At 45.1% G+C, this 23,958-nt stretch overlaps 1 protein-coding gene across 1 annotated transcript; it reads right to left on the reverse strand.

The window, feature by feature from the left end:
• Positions 1–3,296: 3,296 nt before the first annotated feature.
• Positions 3,297–22,451, reverse strand: afg3l2 (AFG3-like AAA ATPase 2). The gene is made up of 17 exons (XM_063219078.1): positions 22,238–22,451; positions 21,528–21,633; positions 21,355–21,423; positions 21,062–21,231; positions 20,255–20,407; positions 20,034–20,108; positions 19,811–19,935; positions 17,913–18,186; positions 13,589–13,726; positions 12,898–13,051; positions 12,700–12,807; positions 12,237–12,362; positions 11,427–11,537; positions 8,439–8,554; positions 7,763–7,963; positions 6,957–7,151; positions 3,297–5,247 (listed from the first exon to the last, which is right to left on the reverse strand). Exons 1-17 carry the CDS (start codon positions 22,337–22,339, stop codon positions 5,005–5,007), a joined length of 2,466 nt encoding a protein of 821 aa, XP_063075148.1. The 5' UTR covers positions 22,340–22,451; the 3' UTR covers positions 3,297–5,004.
• Between the last annotated feature and the right edge of the window lie 1,507 nt (positions 22,452–23,958).

Consider the following 23,958-nt stretch of genomic DNA (forward strand, 5'->3'; position numbering starts at 1 on the left):
GTGATACAAGCATAACACAACAGATGAATGTATCATCGTCGTCACTTGGACCTATTCTTAGCCTCCACATGTTTTGCAGAGGCAGGGAAGTGTGTGTGCGTGCCTGCGTGTGTGTGTGTGTGTATATACGTCGTGAGTCTGCTGGGGTTTTTTTTATATATTATTCGCTTCAGTGCATCACTCATATGAAAGCATTGTCACACATCCCACTGCACCGTCCTGTTCTGACAGCGCTACCTCCACGCGCTCAGGCCGCCGCAGATGGAGGCTGGGGAAATGAGTAAGAGCTGAGGAGAGTGGTCAGTTCCTCTCATCACGAGCCACCAACTCCTGCATCACCCCGTTTCCTCCTAGCGAGGCTGCTAGGTTTTTTTTTTCCCCCACCACAGATCTCGATGAGTTGTAGTTTACACCCAACCAGGGAGCCCCCCTAGAGCTGGGTTTTAAGAATTTATGTATGCATGGACTAATGGATGGATCTACTAATAGGGACGAGAACTTTTGCACAGACAGAAAAAGGTTTTGTGTTTTAGCCTCAGTTTGAACTCTTCTGTGTGCTGAGAGCAAAACCACACAAAAGGCTTACTCCGCAACTGACTGCCAGCCCTAGAGCAGTCAGATGCTTTTAAGCCCCTCCTCGTACCCACAGATATCTAAACACATTCTTTCGTCTCTACCACACATGGCAAACGTGGACTTGTTGAGTTTTTATGCAGGGCCGGAAAAACCTGGCTCCCGCAAAGAGGTGGGCGCGAGGGTGTTTTTTGGCAGGGAGAGTTCCCTCTTCCACCAACCACCGCTGCCACTTCTCGCCATTTCGCACTCTCTCAGTGAATCAGCCGAGCCAGCCGTGGAGCGTAGTGTAGTGAGTAGGCGGGATCCCTTGCTGGCCTCTCTCGCATCACTCTCTGTCCCCGAACGCAAAGGCTTTCATCATTGCCTTCGCTCGGCGACTGACTAATGCTCCCTCTCGCCCGTTCATGCCCTCCCCCCATCCTCCCCCCCCCCCCCTCCACAGTATCATCACCATCACCTAGCGCATCTTCACCCCATCCCACCCGACCCATCCCCCAACCCCCACCACCTCTCCCCCCCCCCCCCCCCGCCACCCACCTCTCCATTCCTGGCCCTTCATCTCGCATCTATACCTTTCTCCTCCAGACGCAGAGCGTTTCATCTCCCGCCATGTCAGCGGTGACTCACCTCATAATTAGTCTGTTCCGTCCTCCCACCTGCCTCTCTCTCTGAGGCGCACGCGGCCTTAATGTCTCCCCCAGTGCTCACAGGCCAGGAGTCAGCCAGCCAGCCGGCCACCGGCCACTGCTGCCTGCCGCAAACCTCTGACGCCCATCACCTGTGGGCCGCTCGCTCGCTCGCTCAACTGGATGGGGCCAGACTCTGGACGTCAGGCGCTCCCACTCTCGCTGCCGGCTATTTTTTTCTCTTCTCTTCTCTTCTCTTCTCTTCTCTTCTCTTCTCTTCTCTTCTCTTCTCTTCGCCCTTTTCTCTATTTGTGTGTGTGTGTGTTTTTTTTCCCATCCGCCAAAATGAAATACACTGCTTCCCCTGAGGACCCCAGGGGATTACGCAACGCTGATTGGCTGATATAGTGACGCACACTGATGAGGCAATACAGCGCCACCTTCCACCTGACTGAAGGGACATCTCTACCTCCACCACTGCCCTCCCTCCCTAACACACACACACACACACAGCCAGACAATCAGGCGCGCTCACACACACACACACACACACACACACACACACACACACACACACACACACACACACACACACACACACACACACACACACACACACACACACACACACACACACACACACACACACACACACACACACACAACCCTGCACTGGCATGAGTCAGGCTGTGAGCCCACCTGTCGCACATGCGTCGGACTCTCCAGAGCATTTCCGTCAACGTCCAAGAGGCACGAGTCTGTGCATGTGGGTGGTTGACGGTGTGTCCTGACTGACTTACAGACGCGCGATCGCACGTACGCACACACAAGCGCTCGTTCGCTCACACACGCTCACTCACACAGCTGCTCACACACAACCGGGGGAAAGCCTCAGGAAGTGTGGGAGACACACATACGTCAAACTGACCACCTGGAGTGCGCGGAAGGATCCCGGAGTTGACGAATGTTTAGAGAGATCACAGTGTATCGTCTAGCCGACTCAACCCCGTGGCAATAAACTCTCCCTCTTTAGTAATAAAAGGAACAGCCGCAACACACCAGATCAACTGACTTGAAGTTCGCAGCAAGAATTCATCAAAAGGCCGCCAGCAGGAGTCCTAGCAGACCACACCAGACAATTAATCACTTAGTAATCCTCATTTCTTAAAGACAGATATAGAAGCTTTCACGTCTGATGACTCATCTTGGTAACAACACAAACACACACACCCTCACTCACTCGCAGTAGACGTGGTTTTTGAAGTCATCCATTACTAACAGCGCCTCACGTGTCGCACCTTCGGCAGGAAGCAGATGGCAGGCCAGCATGAGTGATGTCAGAGCGCAGGGGGAGAGCGGAGCGCGGCGAGCGGAGCAGAGTCTCCATTTTGTTGCTACCCGCGCCGCTGAGTCAGAGGGGGCGGCTGGGCTGGCGGAGGACGGGATCAGGAAACCCTCTCTTAGTCGTGTGTCACGTCGGCTATATGCGGCCCGAGGCAGGGGAGAGCTGAGCGGCCCGGTGGGAGGACTTGCTGATTCACGTCGCCATGCTTGGGGGGGGGGTCTCTGGAGTTGGCCCACTACACTGCATTGCACTGCACTGCACTGGGGGGCCCCTCGGACCGCTGAGCCTCACTCATACTGATAAGACCACTAGGATCCCTGCTGCTACTGCTGGTATTACGGTACAGGGGATTGCTGGCAGACACCCTTTGGGGTCACCATGAGTAAGCATGAGGTGGGTTCCTGTGAGTGACCATACATGACATCACTGAGCATCACTGAGCTTTGTTCAGTAGTCGGTGTTGAATTTGAGTAGAGCGTGGAAAACTTAATATTAGTGTGGAAATTCACTTTCTCCACAATCTTCAAAACATGCATTGTTTTGTTTTCTTTCTAGTCAGGAAGCATTCTTCTCTGTGGTATTGGGGTAGGCCCCCACTGGCAGGCAGTTTCAAGTTTTGAAAGAAAAATATGACCAACGCGCCCAGGCATGTCTGTGGACCAAGATCACCCTCTAGTGGCCAACTGTCACTCCCAGAAAAAGAGAAAGAAAAAAAGAGAGAAAGCAATCAAACAAAGTCATGAGCTAAATATATTTTAAATACATTTATTATTCTTTTCAACACATCAGATGATGATGATCTTTCCACAGTGGAACAAAATAAACATTTACACATTATTTTACAGAAATCACTTCCAACAACTGGCTGGCACAAAAGATGGGAGGATATGGGTAATTTGTACACAGCTTGGCTTATAAATGATGATTTCAGACATAACAAGCTCCTATAACTAACATCATCCAAATGGCTGGAAGCTCTGGCACTCATGACATCAAATCTCATCTGAAGGCCTTGACGTCTCTCCACTAAGTTGCATCTTCTGTGCAAAGACACATCAGATGAACATCACCACCAACTTAAGCTTAAAACAGGATCGAACTAAAATGGGATTCCAGGAACAAAAACAACACTAATTCTCTGACCTGAGTGAGTTACCAATAACTTCCAGGAACTCTCAAATGAAACTTGGTTTACACAAAGAAGAAAGAATGACTTTGCTTGTGTATCTGTATCGTCAGTGGAGTGATTGTTAAGTGCATGTTAATTGATCAACTTAAAAATAACAGGGACATCAAGAATCCTAACAAATAGGGACATTCCTAGAACCCCTGATGAACACCCTGATGACTACAATATTTGTTTATGAATTAAAAATCAATCTGAGAGAAAAGCACAATTCAAAAGGAGGGGGTCTGTCGTGTCCATCCCATTGCCAAACATGTGTAACTCACTACAATAGGGTTTGCGTTTTTTGATTTTCAGTACATGTGCCAAGTGCTCAACTACCCTTGCAAGTGGAGCCTGATGGAAATGGAAATGTCTCTGTAAATGCAAACGCATGCAGTTCACAAGGTGTCACGAGATACCGTTATTTTCCTTCTCATTCTCCCTGTCAAAGCAATACATTTATGCAGCCACTTCACAGAAGCAGTATATAGTATATCAGTGGTACACACTAACAAAATTGTAGTTTTAAATAATTAGGATTTTTGACTGATTCCATGAGTACATTCTCTGTCAATAGATGTGTTTAAATGCAAGTGCTTCTCCCCTGAATGAGCCGGTAAAGTTTCAGTCCTAGGTATGTAAGCATATGTACTATGACTGGGATGACCAGTCAAAAATCGACCAAGATCTTGAGGCGTTTGAGTAAAAATGTGGTGGTGAAATATATAAATATACATACATACAGTATATGTATATTTTTTGTTTTGTTTTAGGTTTTGTTTGGAACTACAGTGTGCACTACAACAAAACAATTCACACCATTGCCTGCTGTCTCCTCTCGCAGCACACGTCATCAACAGCACAACAGACACAGAGCTAAAGTCATCCCTGCAAAGCACTGAAACCAACCTCCTGGGGAACACAGACATCTGACTTACTGGTGTCATGAGTGTCTCTTAACTGATTACTGACAAAGCAGATGTAGATATGGAAAAGTTCTCAACCACAAAGCATGGCCTTCCACATGTTGCCGTCCCTTACAAAACCAACTTCACATGGTCTCTCAACATCCGTGAGGGTCAAGGGACTCAGAAGGACTCTCAACTTGGCCATGGCTCATCCTCAACCTCATCTCCACATGTGTCTCTCCTAGCACCCAGGCCACTTCTCCTCATGGCTTTCAGCCCGTCATGTCTCACGTCTCCCCTTCGTGTGAAATCTCCCCCTGCAAAGGACAAGCAGGAGGAGGAGGAGGAAGAGGAGGAAGAGGAGGAGGAGGAGGAGGCCTTCTAGAAGGGCATGCCTCCTGATATTTGGCGCGCCACCTGCTCCTCCGTGCTCTCCTCCTTCTCTCGGCCGCGCTCCTTGTTCCAGTCCTTCAGACCCTCAGGCAGGGAAGTGTCCTCCTCCATCCCGCCGGTTCCCTCCACAAACTCCTCGTACGTGGACTTCTCGGCAAACGGCCGGGGTCCGAGCAGCTCCACCATGTCGTTCTTGTCCAGCACTTCCTTCTCGAGCAGTCGAAGCGCCACCTGGTGGTGGGAAAGAGTTTACGTCACGTCACAGTTTGGCATCACGAGAGAGTCCGGGAAGTTTGCGGATGGCTTGGGTCTGACAGGATGTCTGATATCTCTCCATTTGTAGCAAAGCATGTATCAAATCAATGATTGAAAAATGCCCTACTTTTGCAGCTTGCTACAGTTATCAAGTTCATGGGCATTCAAACGTATCACACACAGACACCAAATTACATGCAAATACTGTACATTTCTTTCTTTGCTACAACTGTATTATGAATAACAAAACCTGGCTGATGACAAGGGAGGTGTGGCCTGTATTATGAAAAGAAAAATGCTGATGGGTGTGACGTTTCTTATTCCTCCAGGTCATCTTTGTGACAACCCTGTCTATAATGAGAAGGCAGGGGGGACTGCTACGAATCTGGGACCCCTTGAAAGATTTGAAATATTTGACACCATCACTATATGTAATATTATTGTAAGGTACTATGTACTACTGTACTGTACTAATGTACTACTAATACAGTACTATATATTAATTAGTAGCCTTGGAAGGGCCACCAGTCTGTGCCAGGCCCTTGGAAACATCATAACTCCCCCACCTCCCTGGAATCACTCTTGTTAATACGAGTCTTTAGTCTCAGACACAGGTGTTACTTACTTGTGTCGTAGTGTGTGTGTGTGTGTGTGTGTGTGTGTGTGTGTGTGTGTGTGTGTGTGTGTGTGTGTGTGTGTGTGTGTGTGTGTGTGTGTGTGTGTGTGTGTGTGTGTGTGTGTGTGTGTGTGTGTCAGGGGTGGACCACCAGTCACTGTGGCAGGTAGATTCTAAAATCTCACCATTTAACAACTGTTTAACACCGTTGCAACCGCTGGCACACCAGCATATACTGTATCATCATCATACTATTACAGTAATGTTGTTAGGTTGTAACACATAGAACAGAGTTTCATCGTATAGAGTAATGTTCCTAAATCCTTCATGTAAAATATAGTAACATACCATCTGCACATTCTGCAGTATACTTCTGTATGACCCAACCTCACATTTGGACATCCGCCTATCTAATGCCTTGTTCACACCAAGAGCGACCTACGCTAACTGAGCGACGGAAGTCATTATTTCTCTATGGAGGGCACGGGACCAGCGCTACCGGAGCGAAGCGAACTGAGCGACCAGAGCGAATGTTAACAATAAAAAGTCAGCAAACATTATGGTAATGAGCTATGACGCGGTTCAGCGAAAAACAACTCAGAATGTCCCAGGCTGTCAAGCCAGAGCCGTTGTGTGATTAGCCAAATCAAACAGGTCAATGCCGCGTCCAGAGCGAATAAAGCGAATTCAAGGCGAAACTTCTTCTGATACCTCCGCTAGTTTGCTCTTGGTGTGGACAAGGCATAAAGCTCGAGCTTACGTGAAGTTTTTCAGTAGTCAGTTCACACTCAAATCAACCCGCAGGTGACTAAGGGTTAAGTTCCAAACCTGGTGTGTGTGTGTGTGTGTGTGTGTGTGCGCGTGCGCGCGTGCAGGTTCGTGTGTTGGTGTGTGTATGTGCATGTGCATGTGTATGTGTGTGTGTGTGTGTGTGTGCGTGCCTGCGTGCATGTGTTGGTGTGTGCACATGCATGTGTGTGCGTGCATGTGCATGTGTGTGCGTGCATGTGCATGTGTGTGCGTGCATGTGTGTGTGTGTGTGTGCGCGTGTGTGCGGTCAGCACCCTACCTTCTCCACGTCGGCCTTCTTCTCCCTCAGCAGCTCAGTGGTGCGCTCGTAGGCCGTGGTGATGAGGTGGCGCACCTCCGTGTCGATGAGGCGGGCCGTGGCCTCGCTGTAGGGCTTCTCAAGCACCATCTCCCCCTGACGCGGCAGGTCGAACGACACCTGGCCCACCTTCTCGTTCATGCCAAACTGAACTATCTGCGGAGGCGTCACAGCATTTCTGACTTAAGTCATGGGCGGAGTGATAAGCAGCTTACAATAGCAAAGTATCAAAACGACAATACAGGAACGCTACTGAGCACAAAACAGCAAAAAAAGAGGAACAAAAGACATCAGACAAAAAAGGGCAACAGACCATATGTCACTATGGGCCACTACATTGTATTTGTAACTTACCCAGGGGCACGGTGTATTAGTGAAACAGGGTCAAAGACGTGCAAAATTAAATTGTCATTCAGTGTAACGGATGCCTTCTGCTGACTGTAACTGTAAAAAACATGACTCTTTTTATTTTATTTTTTTCCAGTGAATTAATGAAAGCCTCGGCTGTCATCCATTCACTTGAAACAATTTAAAAATCATATTTTTTTTACAATTACAGTCAGCAGAAGGTATCCGTTACACTGAATGACAATCGTCTTTGACCCAACAGCAAAAAAAAAAAAAGTCACAGGTAAACAATGAGAAGCAGGAGAAAGACAAAAAGAAGGAGACAAGGTAGTTTGGTCATAAGCCCACCCTATGATCCACCCGGATATCTGAGACCTGGAGGAGGGGAAAACTCTAACTCTGTGCCGTTAGCTAGCTACCTGGGCGTAGGCGCTCTGCGTGACCTTCTTGAGGTCGTCCTGAGCCCCCGTGGTGATGCGTTCGAAGAAGATCTCCTCCGACACGCGTCCGCCCAGCGTCATGCACATGCGGTCCAGTAGCTGCTCCTTGGTGTACAGGTACTGCTCTTTGGGCAGGTACTGTGCATAGCCCAGACCCTTCCCGCGGGGAATTATAGACACCTGGCAACATACAGTAGAATGACACAGTGCACAATGCTTATAGACACCTGTCCACATACAGTAGAATGACACAGTGCACAATGCTTCTGAGCGAAATTCCAGTCAAGACAATTCAATCATCAACAGAGATCGATCGAAAGAAATTGCAGAAAAATGTTTGTAAAGGGGGGTAAAAAAAAACCATACACATGTTGTCTGAATTACAGAGATAATACTATTACACGACTGATTATGACAATCAAATCAACAATGGTCATGTTGAATTCTGTTTATTAGTACAGCAGAGCTTTAGTTTAAAGGGCAGCTGAACTCATGTACATGTGGTCCAACAACTACATTGAGCTCCACTTGCGTAACCATTGACATGTTTGAGGATGTGCCTTCAAGTGTATCACACGCCAATAAATTGGTAGTAACTAATGAGATTCAGCGCGCGAGTTTGGATTTCTTCTCCTCTTTGAGGGTGCTGCCTTACCTTCAGCAGTGGGTCTGCATGCTCCAGGAACCATCCAGCTACGGCGTGGCCGGCCTCGTGGTACGCCACAGTCTTCTTCTCCTCGGGCTGCAGCACCTGCGTCTTCTTCTCCAGACCTGGGGGAGAGGAGAGCAGGCAGTCGGAGCGGTGAGCGTGTGGTGTGTGTGTGTGTGTGTGAGAGAGAGAGAGAGAGAGAGAGAGAGAGAGAGAGAGAGAGAGAGAGAGAGAAAGAGAGAGAGAGAGAGACAGACAGACAGACAGACAGAGAGAGAGAGAGAGAGAGAGAGAGAGAGAGAGAGAGAGAGAGAGAGAGAAAGAGAAAGAGAAAGAGAGAAGGCAGGCAGAGAGATTGACAGGGTGCCTACAGATATTCCTAGGTTGAATTTACTACCTTTTACTACCTTTTTACTACCTCCAATTTTTTTTTTACTACCACTACGACTTCGAACTTAACTGACTACAGAAATGAAATAGCTTTCCAAATCCTATTCATAACACAAATTAATAATGTTTTTTTATAATTTAACAAGTTCATCATTGAGTGTATGCGTCTCTCTCTCTCTCTCTCTCTCTCTGAGTGCATCTTAATATGGGACCTTGCCTCCTCCACTTGCCTCCTCCACTCGCTTCTCGTCATGATGACATCACTGACTAGTTATTGCAGGTATGTTTCAAACATTTCTCAACAATTCGCCATTTATAATGGTTAACTAATAGTGCAGTGCACTTTCAACAGAAGAACTCGCTCTTCTCAGAGAGAAAGAACCAGCAGTGCACCTTGAAGTGGATTCCTGCAGTCAATGTCCACCAGGGCTCTGCTAACTTTTTGCGCTGGTTGCACTGGTGCGTCTAAAAATTGTTTTCAGGTGCACCAGCACAAAATCTAGGTGCACCCAAATGCCCCCCAACACCTGTGTGTGAGAGTCTGTGTGTGTGTGTCTTTAGCAGAATCAGAGAAAATACTACACAGGATATGACAAAAATGGCAGTCATTATAGTTATGGGAAAGTTTTCGTGATTTGGATAGGGAACACAGAATCCATAACCAGCCTTGACTACCCCTTAAGCCTAAGGCACCTGCAAAAAACGCCTGCTGAACGCCTAAGCCAGGGATGTCAAACTGAAATCAAAATTAAAATAACTTAAAATTCATTCTTTTTTGAGGGACTACAATTTCACATTAAAAAACACTCATATGGTAGCTAGATCGATAGATAAGTTGATTTTTGTTTGTTTAGGTGGAAACCGAGGTGAACTTGGATTTGCCCTTCCCCATTCTGGATCGCTCCGAATGATGATTGTGGCATCTTAGCAAGCGCTTCGAACAGAAGCGTCTGCGTCTCTCTCTCGTCACACTCTCTCTCTCTGAGTGCATCTTAATATGGGACCTTGCCTCCTCCACTCGCTTCTCGTCATGATGACATCACTGACAACAGCATTATCTTTCAATATCTTGCAAAAGCTCAATTGTAGAGTCTTTTTCTCATTTGCAATTGTTACGGTGAATGAAAAACAGTCCCTCAAAAGTTGTTGTGGCTAGCCTGACAGCTGGGAAACTTTATCGTTTTCTCCACGGAGGAGGGGCCAGGAGGCGGGGCGAGGAGACAAGCGCAAGTGGAGGAGGCAAGGTCACATATTAAGATGCACTCTCTCTGTCTCGGTGCATGAAGGATGCCTTGTCGACAGATAGTACGTCGCTATCAAAAACATCTGCGATTTCCCGGGAGACTTCGCGTGTCAACTCTTGACAGTGACTGAAACGGCCCATTCTTTGCGCTTGAACCTTCCGCGTGAATTCTATCAGTGGCCGCTGCTGTTTGCATTTCGTTTCCCTCCTTACCCTCTCGTCCGTTTCAAAACTCCCTGATTTGGTTGAGCACCACCTCGCTAGTCGTTAGCACATTATGAACTCCGGTAGTCGAACATGTTATTTTGAAAAGTCGGGCTGCCTATCAGCGCAAGGTACAAGGGGTAGAAAGCCAGAGCAGCGGAGTTGAAGGAATGGCCGCAGTTCCAAAAACTTTATTTTTTGATGGGCTAATACCTACTAGCACTACTGCAGAATGACTAATGGCCATTAAAATGGCGTTTAGCATTGTCAATTCATTTTGTTTTTGGCTGGATGCACCGGTGAAAAAACATTCAGCCTCGCATTCTTTTACTCGACCGATTTGTTACATTTACCACCAATATTACGCACCAATTTCCACCGCTTCTAACTTCATTATATGAACAACAGCTAATCTCAAACAGACAGTCTTCATGGAATTCATGAAATTATGTTTAGCAGACCTTTCACTGTTTCACATCCAACCAGTTTAGTCGCGTCTTGCAGAACGTAGGCTACAAAATGCCTAGCAGGCAGCTTCTGTGGCGCTGCTGATGTCTGACGCCTGTCAGTCAGCTGCTAACAACTACCGGTAGTATTAGCACAAAGCTAAATCAGTTCACCCAGCGTCCGTCCTTGCCGCTGCATAAAAATCAATTTGCCGAGATTTGAGATCACGGGCTACAGGAATCCAACAAATTAGAAAACAAATAAGACCCTGTTGTAGGGAGTCCGGAAAAATACTACCAGGTGAGATGTGGCTTACTACCTTTTACTGGTCATTATTTTGGACATTTTCATTAACTACCTTTTACTACTTTTTACTACCCCGCGGGCACCCTGGATTGAGACAGTTGCAGATGAGGAGGCTAAATAAAGACCATAATACTACACACGCAGCATAATCTGCCATAGAAATGAGCAGAATAAGTGTGTGTGTGTGTGTGTGTGTATATGCGTGTGTGTGAGAGGTATCATTGCTATCCAGACCGATGAGAAGAGCTGTAAGCGAGCCTTAACACCATGGTAACACATATGCACCATACTTTGCCAGAGAAATGAACAGAAATAATGTCAGGTATAGTGTGGGCGTGTGTGTGAGCATGTGTGTGTGTGTATGTTTGTGTGTGTGTGCGTTTGTGTGAAAAAGCACAGCTCACCTCCGATAACGCGTTCGATGGCCTGCTCAAAGTGTTTCTGGTTGATGGCGTCGGCGAGGTGACGAGCGGCAATCAGCGCCGCCTCATTGCACACATTGGCAATGTCAGCTCCTGCAACGAAATGCAGTTACATCAATGTGAATGACAGCCATGATGCATTAACATAAAATAGGATGAAAGGTATTACTGTGAGACGAGACAAAAGGCATGCAAAATAATAATTTCACTTTACCATGTTTGTAACATACACAGGAGACCGACAGACACAGCCACTGCAGCATGTACAGTTATGTAAACATATGGAATTGATTTTTGCGTCTGTGTAAATATGACACTGTAGGCATGTTGTTATGCCAATATGTAACTATGGAACTTACAGTTCAACAACTTGTGCTTGCATAGTGCATGGGTAAAATATTCTCTCTAGTTGCAGTGTTTAAATAATTATGACATCCATTTGACCCTTTGTGTGCTTGGTTTTTGAAGATGTGGCTGATGTTTTGACAGTGTATGTTTAGATCGTTTATGTTAAATTAGCCAGTTCTCTCTCCCAACAGCCAAAGATGTTGCTTGCTGATAGTGAGAGAAACAGAAAACGATACGAATGGCGAACTCAGCAGTTATTAAAAAATCTGACAATGCATCACAGCCCTCGTTACATCAGTTCCTACCAAGTTTTTTTTTTTTATTGCAGTAGACATCAGCCGCCATACTGTATATGCAACAAAGCTTTTCTGCATACTTAATTTGTCTTTTCCGAACAGAATCATAAAATCAGACAATAGGCTAAAATCAATGTCTGTGTGTCACCTGAGAATCCAGGTGTAAGGGCAGCCATTTTCCTGGCCAGGCCGTCTTTATCCATCTCCGTATCCAGTTTCAGGGGCCTCAGATGCACCTTGAATATGGACGCTCTGCCTTTTATGTCCGGGGGACCTGATCAACAACAGGAAATGTCATGAGTGTTTTCAATCTTTCACTATTCCATACAAAAACAATATTTAAATGTAATTAGTGCTGACATAAAATCAACATTCAAAGGACTTTCCACTGACATCATTGTAATTGCTAGATTAAGTACAACACAAGAAAGATGTCTCTCATTATTCCATAATAACAATTGAGTACTTAATCAATATCAAATCAATGTGATGCTTATTAGGTTACTACAAAAGCGGTCATTTGGCTCAACTTCTATTTAAACAAAAAAAAACCTCAACCCCCAATTATCTATACCATACAGATAGTGTTGCAACAAGTGTTTCATTCTTACCTATATATATTTGTCTGTCAAAGCGCCCAGGCCTCATGAGTGCTGGGTCCAAGATATCTGGTCTGTTTGTGCCAGCCAGGACCACTACATTAGTTGCCGTGTTAAATCCTACAAGAAAAGAACCAGAAACCCTCAATCGAATCACTTTGAAAATCAACCGTGACCAATCAAGTCGAATGTGAGGTGAGGTCTACTCACCATCCATCTCCACCAGTAACTGATTGAGGGTGTTCTCCTGCTCGCTCTGTCCACCGAAGTTCCCACGGCCTCTCTTCCTCCCCACAGCATCAATCTCATCTATGAACAGGATGCACGGGGCGTTCTTACGTGCCAGCACAAAGAGGTCACGAACCTATGAGAATGGAATTCAGAATTAATAGGCGAAAATACTATAAGTGTGTGCACATGTGTAATACATACAGTATTAAGTGTGGCGTTTTGGCACAAGCCACAACCTGTGAGCTTTGTAAGCTTCTGTTTGATGTGCCTATAACTGACTGAACAAGTGATAGTAACTCTGACATCTGTTCTCTGGGATGTCTTACCCTGCATTGAAAAGGTGTTAGGAGTGTGCACATTCTCGTCTCCACCACATATCAGATACATGTTCTAAATTTGTCCTTGTTAACATCTTTAAACAAAACAATGATAACCCTTGCACAGCCACAACAATTACGCCAATAACCATGTCAGCAAATCATAAGTAAACCAGCATTCAGACCAACATGTATGTATACTGTCTATGTCTAATTGTCTATGTCCACACCTAGAGTCTAGAGTCTATGTCTGTCTACATGGGAAAGTAAGAAACGTAATTCCAATTCTTTGTATGACCAGCGCATGTAAAGAAATTGACAATAAAACCAACTTGACTTGAACATGTACTCACCCTTGCTGGACCCACACCGACAAACATCTCCAGGAACTCTGAGCCATTGACGGTGATGAAGGGCACGTTGGCTTCACCTGCTGTGGCCTTCGCCAGGAGTGTTTTTCCAGTTCCCGGAGGACCAGTCAAAATGGCACCCTGACAGTGGTAAGACAAGACCAGAGAGATGGTTACCGAAAGGACGAATAGACAACCCAGCTACGGGACCAGCCCGCAAACAGGACACCAATAGCCTTCTATACTTATTACGGTACATGGCGGTTTCTTTTCAAGCCTTCATTATGTTTCATGAGACAGGATAGCGAAGGACAGAGAGGAAGCGAGTAGGGAGAGAGAGAGAGATGGAGAAGGGCAGGGAAAGGACCCAGACCGGGAGTCGAACCCAGGTCGGCCGCATGGCACGCCACATCGAGGTTTTTATTACCGCATCCATGCAAATGTACACAAACTTCAATCATCCATGAAATGTCTTACAAATTAAAAAAGTTCACTTTCTTTAACTCATTGACGCCTAAGTCACCTGCAAAAAAGGGTGCTGAATGCCTGAGCCCTTTTTAAGAAAAGCTGCCCTCAGCCTATAAAAACCTAAATATCTCAGCTTCTGAAGGACATAAAAATATGCACCAAGTTGCATTTAAACGCTAAGACCCTCATCTTTCATTAGAATGAGTTCATTCATCTGAAACAAACAGATATTTTAATGGTAACACTTTATTTTAGGGATACATCTATTAGCACTAATACATACAATATTAATGCCTGTGTAAGTAACTTGTAAGGCATGTACTAAGCAAAATAAGACAGTTGTTAAGCATGTTTTCACAAATGTCTTGTTCATGCCCAATTAGGGATTTACTACTAATATAACCTTAGTAAGGACCAGTAAGCCTATATTTCTATTTATTAGTAAGTAGTAAGTGGCAGAATACAATGTGTATAAGCTCCCGACACACTGTGTGAACAAACGCTGAACAGTGTGAAAACAGATGCAGAATAAGGGTCCCTATTCTAAAGTGATGCATTGGTCAGCCCAGATGGCTCAGGGCCTCCGCACTACCAAAGTCCACCTCGTTACCTAGGGCCCCCACACCACCGAGCCCCCCGGATCTACAAAGTGTAAGGGTATATTAACACATTGAGTACCGACGACGTAATAATGCGTTTTTCACGCCCATGCGTTGTATACCAAAACGTAAAAATACGTTTTTGCATTTAAATATCATATTTTGAATCTACACCCTTCAATGGACAATATATGTGATTTTGGTAGCTCTGTGATGGACATAAATGACAACATTTGCAGTCCAAAGTTGTTTGATTGTTATGATGTTTGAGTGTTATGATTTGGATATTTTAATTTAACTTACCAAGATGTCTGGATGCCAACCCATGTCGCCTATCGCGCTGCCTGCATTGATTTCCCTAGTACGGTCACTGTAGCATGTGTTGTCTCTGACTTCACGCAATAGGTAAACACCATTGTATAGTGCCTGGAGTATCTTGAACTTTCTGGACTTGCTAGACCTTTACCAGATCCTTGGATCCAAATGGCACCCGATATGTGATTGCAGTAATGCGCTCCGATTTGGACGTTTGATCGCCAAAAAGATAAGTTTCTGTGTCTTCCTGTATGTGAGAAGCCAGAAGCTAGCATGGCTACATATCATGATTCCCTGATTGTCGCTCCCAACGCAGGACGCTCCCCTGTCGGCTCGCTCCCACTAGCCAGACTATCGATCCGGGTGGGACTACACGTCCGGGAGTGATAGAAACACCTGGGACTACACGTCCGGAGCGATCTCTCAGTTGGGAGTGTCCATCTGCCACCGCATATGATTCGGATCGGATGGGCTAGGCTACATCTAAGCATCATATCATTTGGATTTGTTGTCAATGTTGGGCTATTATTTCGGGAGTCATCGGGAGCTATTTTAGCAAATGTCTCACCCTCTGCATGTGTGCAAAGAGTTTGTGTTCAGTCCACGTGAAAAAACGGGGATTTCAAAGGGCATCGATTGCCGGTGTCGTAGTGTGACAGAGCAGGAGGTGTGCTGCCGTATTCGTGAATCGTGCTATGTTGTTGTTTCCCTAGTAGCCCACGATCGGTAGCGTGTATTGTGTCTGACTTCACGCAATAGGTAAAACACAGAGACCATTGTAATATCGTTGCCAGGAGTATCTTGAACTTTCTGGGCTTGCTACCTAGACCTTTTACCAGATCATTGGATCAAAATGGCACCCGAATTGTAATTGGAGTAATGCGCTCCGATTTGGAAGTTTGATTGGCAACCAGATAAGTTTATTTGATTATTCACCCCCATGTTGAACTGTCTTCCTCTATGTGAAAAGCCAGGAGCTAGCATAGATGGCCTCATATTGATCGGATGGGCTACATCTAAGCATCATATCATTGGGATTTGTTGTCAATGTTGGGCTATTATTTCGGGAGTCATCGGGAACTATTTTAGCAAATGTCCGACCTTCTGCATGTGTGCAAAGAGCTTGTGTTCAGTCTGTGTGAAAAACGTGGATTTCGAAGGGCATTGATTGCCGGTGTCGTAGTGGTTTAGAGCAGGAGGCGTGTCTTGACGTGCAGGAAGATGTGTGTCAGAGCTAACCTTGCACCAAATTGTGATTAAAACCAACCCATCCCCTTTCAAACTCGTCACATTCTGAAGAAGCGCACCCTTCACAAAAACCTCAATATCTCCGATTGTAGCTGAATTCCATGGATACCCACTTCGGTTTAGCGTGGGTTTACTCGGCAATAAAAGCTCGTAGAGACACACAGTTTTCACCTACTAAGAGGGCAGCGTCTCCACTTTCAAACGAGTCATAACATATTTCAGTGGCCCTATCACATAATAAGCTGTGAGTCTACAAAAAAACGTAAAAAAGGGCTTAGAACGCTGGTATTCTACGACATAATTCCGTGAGCACCGCCGGTATTCAATGTGTTAAATACCGGTAACTAATATTTACCCAGCTGAGTCATCTACTTTTCTCTTTTTCATGACAATGTAAAGAAGGTAACAGGAGCCTACATATAGCAAGGATGGAACGTACACTTGTCAATGGTGGTGGGTTGGTGAGATGTACATTTTTTCAAGTACCACTGAGTTTTAATTGTAAAAACACCCCAAAATAAACGCAGAACATTAGACTAATAGTTTTGAAGCAAAATTAATCTATTCTTTTGTGATAATTAAATTAATGTTTGAGAACATTAGCTTCAATAAGTGCAGTGCATGATGGGTACGCAATCTAGGCCAAAAGACAACCTACCCAGCTCTGAGCCTACGTCCTTAGCTCCTCCCCTCACTCGTGAAATTTAGATGCTATCCAAAACAATTTGCCATGTACGTAACAACAGAAATATTATCATTGCTGCCTTGGCCATGCATTGCATTTCTGACTAAGGGCGTACCCATCATGCACTGCACTTCTTGGAGCTAAGTTTCTCAAGCATTAACTTATTTATCACTAAGGAATAGCTTAGTTTCACTTCCAAACTATTACTCATCGTTATATTCTGCATTTATTGTAGGGTTTTTACAATTAAAACTAATTGGTGTATGGAAAAAATGACATCTCACCACCCACCGTCATTGAGAAGTTTACGTCCAATCCTTGCTATATAATGCTTCCAATCACTGCCTTATGCATTAAATAGAATAAGTGAGATCTACATATCTAATGAGACTCATACAGATACAGAAATGTTCTTACACTTTACTGCCCGGGGGCGGGGTGGGGGTTAGAGTGTTAAGTAGTCTTAAGTAGTGTGGGGGCCCTAGGTAGTGCGGGGGCCCTAAGCCATCTGGGCTGAGCGATGCATTACTTTAGAATAGGGACCCTTATTCCACATCTGTTTTCACACTGTTCAGGGTTTGTTCACACAGTGTACCAGGAGCTTATACACATTGTATTCTGCCACTTACTACTTACTAATAAATAGAAATATAGGCTTACTGGTCCTTACTAAGGTTATATTAGTAGTAAATCCCTAATTGGGCATGAACAAGACATTTGTGAAAACATGCTTAACAACTGTCTTATTTTGCTTAGTACATGCCTTACAAGTTACTTACACAGGCATTAATATTGTATGTATTAGAGCTAATAGATGTATCCCTAAAATAAAGTGTTACCATTTTAATAAAATTGTCTCAAATCTCATGAGCCTGAATGTTGCGTAACGCAGCTCTAGGCGCCAGGGCCAATGTTGCGCAACGCAACATCAGGCATCAATGGGTTAAGCTTAATTCTCTGGACCTGGATGAGTGAGAGCGTTCAGAGACGTCGACCGCCCTCCCCCCTGTACCTTAGGGATCTTGGCTCCCAGGTCCTGATATTGCTTCGGGTTCTTCAGGAAGTTGACAAACTCCATGATCTCCATCTTGGCCTCCTCGCAGCCCGCCACGTCCTTAAACTTGACGTCGATCTCGTCCCGCAGCACCTTGGCGGTGGTCTCGCCGACGCTGAACAGGCCGCCCATCCCCCGGCCCGGCCTACCGGCGCCCGCTGGGCCGCGACGGAGCATGAAGAGCAGGAAGCCGATGATGAGGACAGTGGGCAGCATGCTGAGGAGGAAGGATCTGGTGGGGGAGAGAAAGAAAGAATAAGTGGCGGCACAGGGAACATCCGAATCAGTGTGCTTTGAGAAAAGGATCATTGAATACTGTGATGGTTTGTTCTGTCTGTCATTCCAATGAGCCTGGCTCTTTATTGTGGTGGTCAAAGCCCCAGTTTGATACAGACAGGGATTGTTTACAAACGAGAATCCCATAGATAAGGGACACATTACATTCAAATTCAGCTAGCCTTTGGTGCCCCCTGGCTAAAAATTGAGGACACTACATTTGTTCAAATTCTGCCTTATGTTTGCCCAATCACAACCAAGTCACAATTTGTTTCTAAATGTATCATGAGCTTAGTCAGGACCACATCAGAATCAAAACCATCGTCAGACAATATCCACAAAGTGTTCCCGGGTCATGTACTTTGTTTTAAGTGCAAACATGGTATCCATCTGGCCTTTCACAGTTTTTTTTTTAAATGACTTGTAAAACAACGCAATGCACTAGCACACGTATTAACATGTAACCAAAATGGCACACAGCTGTATATTGCCCTACCCACACTGTTTCCTAGAACGAAATGTTCAGAAGACACAGTGGTACATCAGATTAAAACGCTGAGATGAGGTACAGGTACAGATGCTTTATTGTAGAGGTTGTTATGAGGTTGTAAAGTTGTAATAAGTGTCAATTTTCCCCCTGCCTGTTTTTGTACCAACAGGAAAAAAAAAATCCGTCACTCACACAAGGCATGCATTCTCTCTCTCTCTTCATCAATAATCCATTAAGGATGCTTCTGTGATTGAAAGTAATTGGTGCTGCTTGTTAGCTTTGGTAACCTCCAAAAGTTAAACGGAATGGAAGTGCAGTGTCTCCTAATTTTCCAGCATTTGTACTGCGGTGGATTGAATCTGTGCTCGAAAGAATACGTCGGACTTGCCGTTTTTAAATAATTCCTTCTGTGGTCATTTTAAGCTATGTATTCGGACAGTACATCCGCAGTGGACACGTTACACATCCTATAGCTGTCGAGATAACCGCAAAAAGGAATCACCACAATGTTAAGATGCCCAGCATGCTGCCACGTTGGGCCACCTCCACCACCACACATGACCACAGAAGCCGGCCGAGTGTCACAAATGTAATGAATGAATTTGTCCCAGATTTAGCAATGTTTGGTCACCTCTGAACATTAATAACCTATGACCATTTGGGCCATCTTTGGAGACACCTCTGTCTGGTTGTCAATGTTCAGTGTGTGGCCAAATTAAATACAGCTGTCAGTGTTAATTGCGGGGGATAATTAATGACAGCTGACAAATATTCACTGTGTCCTGTGACCTGTTCCACCCTCCAGTCCTGGCGGTAGGAGCATTGCACTTTACCATGCCGCCAATACTGGCAGTAGAAGAAGAAAGTGATTCCCAGGGGCAGCCATGCCGTACTACGCAATTCTGACATGAGTGAACCGACTTCTATCGTCTTGGGTGCATACTGTCTATTGCTCTCATTTCAAATCCCCCATTTGTACAACCTGCGAAAATCAAGCATCGACCAAGAGTATTCGTAGCCACAATAGCTAGACTAAAACTCCCTGCGTCAAGTCTTTCAATACACTCTGAAATGTTAAAGCCAGCATTACCCATCACTCTCAGTTGAGTAGACCACTGGGAGTCTGTTCTCTCCCTCGATGCCCATCTCAAACTGGGCTGTCTCCAGATTGCGCTCAAATGTGTCCACACTGCCGATGTTGAACCAAACATATTGCTGGAAATGTTTTGAAAAAGAAGAGAAGAAAAATGGTCACGTCTCCATAGCTGTTGTAATCAACTTGCATAACAGTCAACTGTGTGTTTTTTACTCACTCCATCAACTGGGGTCTTTCCTGGAGCGAATACCACTTTCACATATCGTTTGTTTACAACCTCTAGCCGATCCACCTAATGAAAAATGATACTTCGGGTCAGCATGCTTCACAGGTTGCCATCTTGCATATTTGCACGTACATACGCACAGGACCAATTACACAAAAGCCAGCAGTCAGTAAGGTAAATGTAAAAATAAAAGATTCAAAACTGCAACTTACAACGCCTTTGGAAAGATAGAGATTAACAAAGTCCTTCCAGGTAACTTCTCTCCCACCATCGCGGAAGAAGAAGTAGTAAGTGACTGCTGCCCAAAAAGCAGCTCCGCCCAGAAAATAAGCCCGGAACTCTCGGTCATCCCATGGTACATCTCCCTACACAAAACAAAATAGGGAGATACATGGTTTATAGTCATTGTACTTTTGAGTGAGAAACTGCAACACAAACTGATTTTGGTCATGCTGTTGTGATAACACTTATAAAGAACTCAAGTATTTAAGAGAACGCCTTGTGTTATACAGAAATTCTAAGGGATGAGAAAAAATAGAGGCTGTCAAATGTCGATATAACAAAAGCTCACTTTGTAAAGAGCATCCACGTTTTATTCAATTGTACATTCATGTAAACAGAGTGTGCTCAAGATGCTAAAGGAATAAGCTCACTGATATTCAATTGTGCCCACGATTTGTATCTCGCAAGCAGTTACCTAAGAGTGGCGCTGGCCAGAATTTATAAAACAATCTTGAATTACTGTGTTGTTGCACTTATAATAACATAAGCACATTTTACAAGTCATGGATACGCTTTGGTAAATTGTGTTCGCGTAACATGGGCACGACTGAACAGCAGTGAGCGCATAGTTTAAGCAAGAAAAATCCACAATTTAGGCACATGTGTGCACTTTATTTAGACGAGTGTGTGACTTACTAAAGTAAGGACACACTTTGCAAAGTGAGAGAACACCTTCTTAAATGTCCAATAATTTTTAAATGCAATTTATCTGGTTTGTAATCAAGTTCCTAACTCACCTTCTGGAGACGGCTGAACCAGGAGCTGTCATCTTTCCTTGCCCCTCTTTTACCCCCTCCACCTGACGCACCACCTCCTCCTCCTCCTCCTCCTCCTCCTCCTCCGCCGCCGCCACCTCCACCTCCACCACTTGACCTACTGGCTCTGCTGCCATTGCTTGGCTTGGCCTCTGATATTGTACAAATCACAAAAAAAATCATTTACAACAATCTTTTTTTTTTTTTTTTAATGGAGGTCAAAGACAGAAACCAGCTGAATACGTGTCTGGAAAGAGAATACGAAAGATCCTTGCCTTTGGCCTCGCTTGCTTTGGGTTCACTGTGCTTTGGGCCACTCCGGTTAGGGAAGTATTTCTCAAACCCTACAAGACATTCATACATTTCGCTGTTAAAAACAAAACCAGGATGATTCCGCTAACGGCACAAAAATGTCACTCTATCACACTTATTAGCTTCAAAGACATACCTTTTGGGGGCTTAGAGCATAGCCTTCTGTAAGCGCCTAACACACTCCACAGCAATGATCCATCTCCAAGAGCATTGGGGGCTTGATTCTCAGCTTGGTTTGACACCTTGGGGGAAAATGAGTGAAAGTTTTAAGACTATTGAAAGATCACACAATTCATTCTCCTTATAATGGCACCAGAAATAACACCGTATGGTTTGATTAGATGTTTGAACAGGGCATCAACAGGCTGCGGCCATCATACCCCTAACATTTATCACACTTGCTTACTTTTCCCACCCCATGTCCGCTACAGGCACACAGAAAAGCAGGTCAGTCACAACACTTAACACACACTTAACCGCAGAAAAAAGAAACCTGTGCACATGAAAAGTATGCAGTAAACCTAAAAACAAAGTGACTCTTCAATGCATTACCGTGTAGATACTCTAAATGATCTACTATGTAACAACAAGAGTTATGTGACTGTCAAGTGCGCACGTTACCTAACGCAATGTCATCCCAGGCCTGCTAGCTCGTAAAGGACTGCGATACGCCAACTAGCTAACTAACTCAATATAGCTGAAAGGGATTTCACAAAATAAACATAAACCACAGTGGCAAAGTGCAATATGGCGGACATGAAGAATGCAACTAAAACCAGGTTTTTCACGGGCGGTACGAGTGTTGTGTGCCTCCAGATAGGTTGCACAAGCTCAATTTCTACCTACCAGTCGTAACGATGTATAGTTTGTTGATCTGACGTTTGGAGGCAAAATGATCTTTGAAAGGTTTCTACACCCTCTTGACAAGAACAGGTATCGATGGGCCATAACAACCCTCTATTAGCGTCTCACAACTGAGACAGAAAATAAAGCAGAGACACGATTTGAGAAGAAGAGTTTTTGACACAATTCTCCTTCGCACCACTCTCCGCCATCACTAATCGACTACGTCACGACAGTTCCGGTTGGGTCTAAACAGCGCATGAGCGATGAGTGCAGGCAGGCATGCAGAACAACTTCAACTAGAGTTCTAATGTTACTTTCAGACCCCAGAAAAAGTGCCATGCTGCACCACCTAATGTTTTTTCCACAAGCACAACATTTAAAAAGAACAGTTAGAGAAGTCACAATAAATTGCATTTTGAACATCTAGTTTATGTCATGTCAAAGAGGTGCAATAATTGGCCTAGTGGGAACTATTGTGTCCAATAAGCTAGGCCTACTGTTAGGAGAGCAGGGTCAATTAATGTTTTTCAGTACAAGTCATAGGCTGTGTCTCAAATGCCGCACTTGTGCACTTTGGGCACTGTTTTTCAGTGCCTAGGGTGCTCACGCTGAAAACTTCAGTTGAGCCAGTGCACTGAAAGTGCCAGGATGATCCCCTAACAATGGCGGAAAGATGCAGGCTGTGTCTCAAATGACGCACTTTTGTCAGTGCACTGACAGTCAGTGCACAGTGCACACAGTGCACTGAGGTCTTTAGTGCATAGTGTCGTGGAAAAATCTGAGCACTATGCACTGTGCCCTCGCTGGAAGTGACAGCTGAGCATGGCATTAGCTCGCCAAAATATGAGTTGGCTACTGTTCACATTGCACAGCGTCTGGTGCTTGTATTTCCATGTCCTTCACCCCAAAGGACAACAATCACACATACAATACTTTGGTTGGCATGAAAAGGTTGGTGTCCCATCAATATTACAGAATTAGGAGACTATTGACCAAACTCTTCTACTGAACTGAATGCCACATTTCCTCCATGTGATTGTCAACATGGCCGCCGTTTAGTGCGTGCAGTGTCCATCATTGAAGCACTGCATTTTTCCGCCATTGTTAGGGGATCATCCTGGCACTTTCAGTGCACTGGCTCAACTGAAATTCTCAGCGTGAGCGCCCTAGGCACTGAAAAACAGTGCCCGAAGTGCACAAGTGCGGCATTTGAGACATAGCCGCAGTGCTTGAATGATGGGCTGTAGCAACCCAATGTAAGTAGGCTGCCGGATGTGAGTGCCCGGATATCCGCCCGAGTATTTGCATGCATTTGCATTCATTTCCACCATCAGGAATGCTTTGCGGTACCACAGCTACCCTATGTGAGTCGCGCTGTGTCGCCTGACTGTCCCTTCTATAATATGATTGTAGCCTACCGTAACAACTCGGCCTCGGCCCCCGCCGCAAATATCCACCACACCACCACGGGTCCTCTGGTGTTGTGACTGTTTAGGATCTTTTTTTCACATCCAATACTTGCACATTAAGAGTGACAATTCCATCATGGATGTTTAAACGATATGTGCGAATGCAGTCATGTTGAATTTAGGGTGGCCAAACCATGCCATGTCATGAAGAACGTGCATCACATTATTTAAACAGCTCGTGTAAACAGTTATCCTGAGTGCCCGTGTCTTTTTGGAGATCGGAGGCTTGATGAGCAAAGAGATGGGAGAAAT

Source organism: Engraulis encrasicolus, chromosome 16 (assembly GCF_034702125.1).
Source record: "Engraulis encrasicolus isolate BLACKSEA-1 chromosome 16, IST_EnEncr_1.0, whole genome shotgun sequence".
Taxonomy (NCBI): domain Eukaryota; kingdom Metazoa; phylum Chordata; class Actinopteri; order Clupeiformes; family Engraulidae; genus Engraulis; species Engraulis encrasicolus.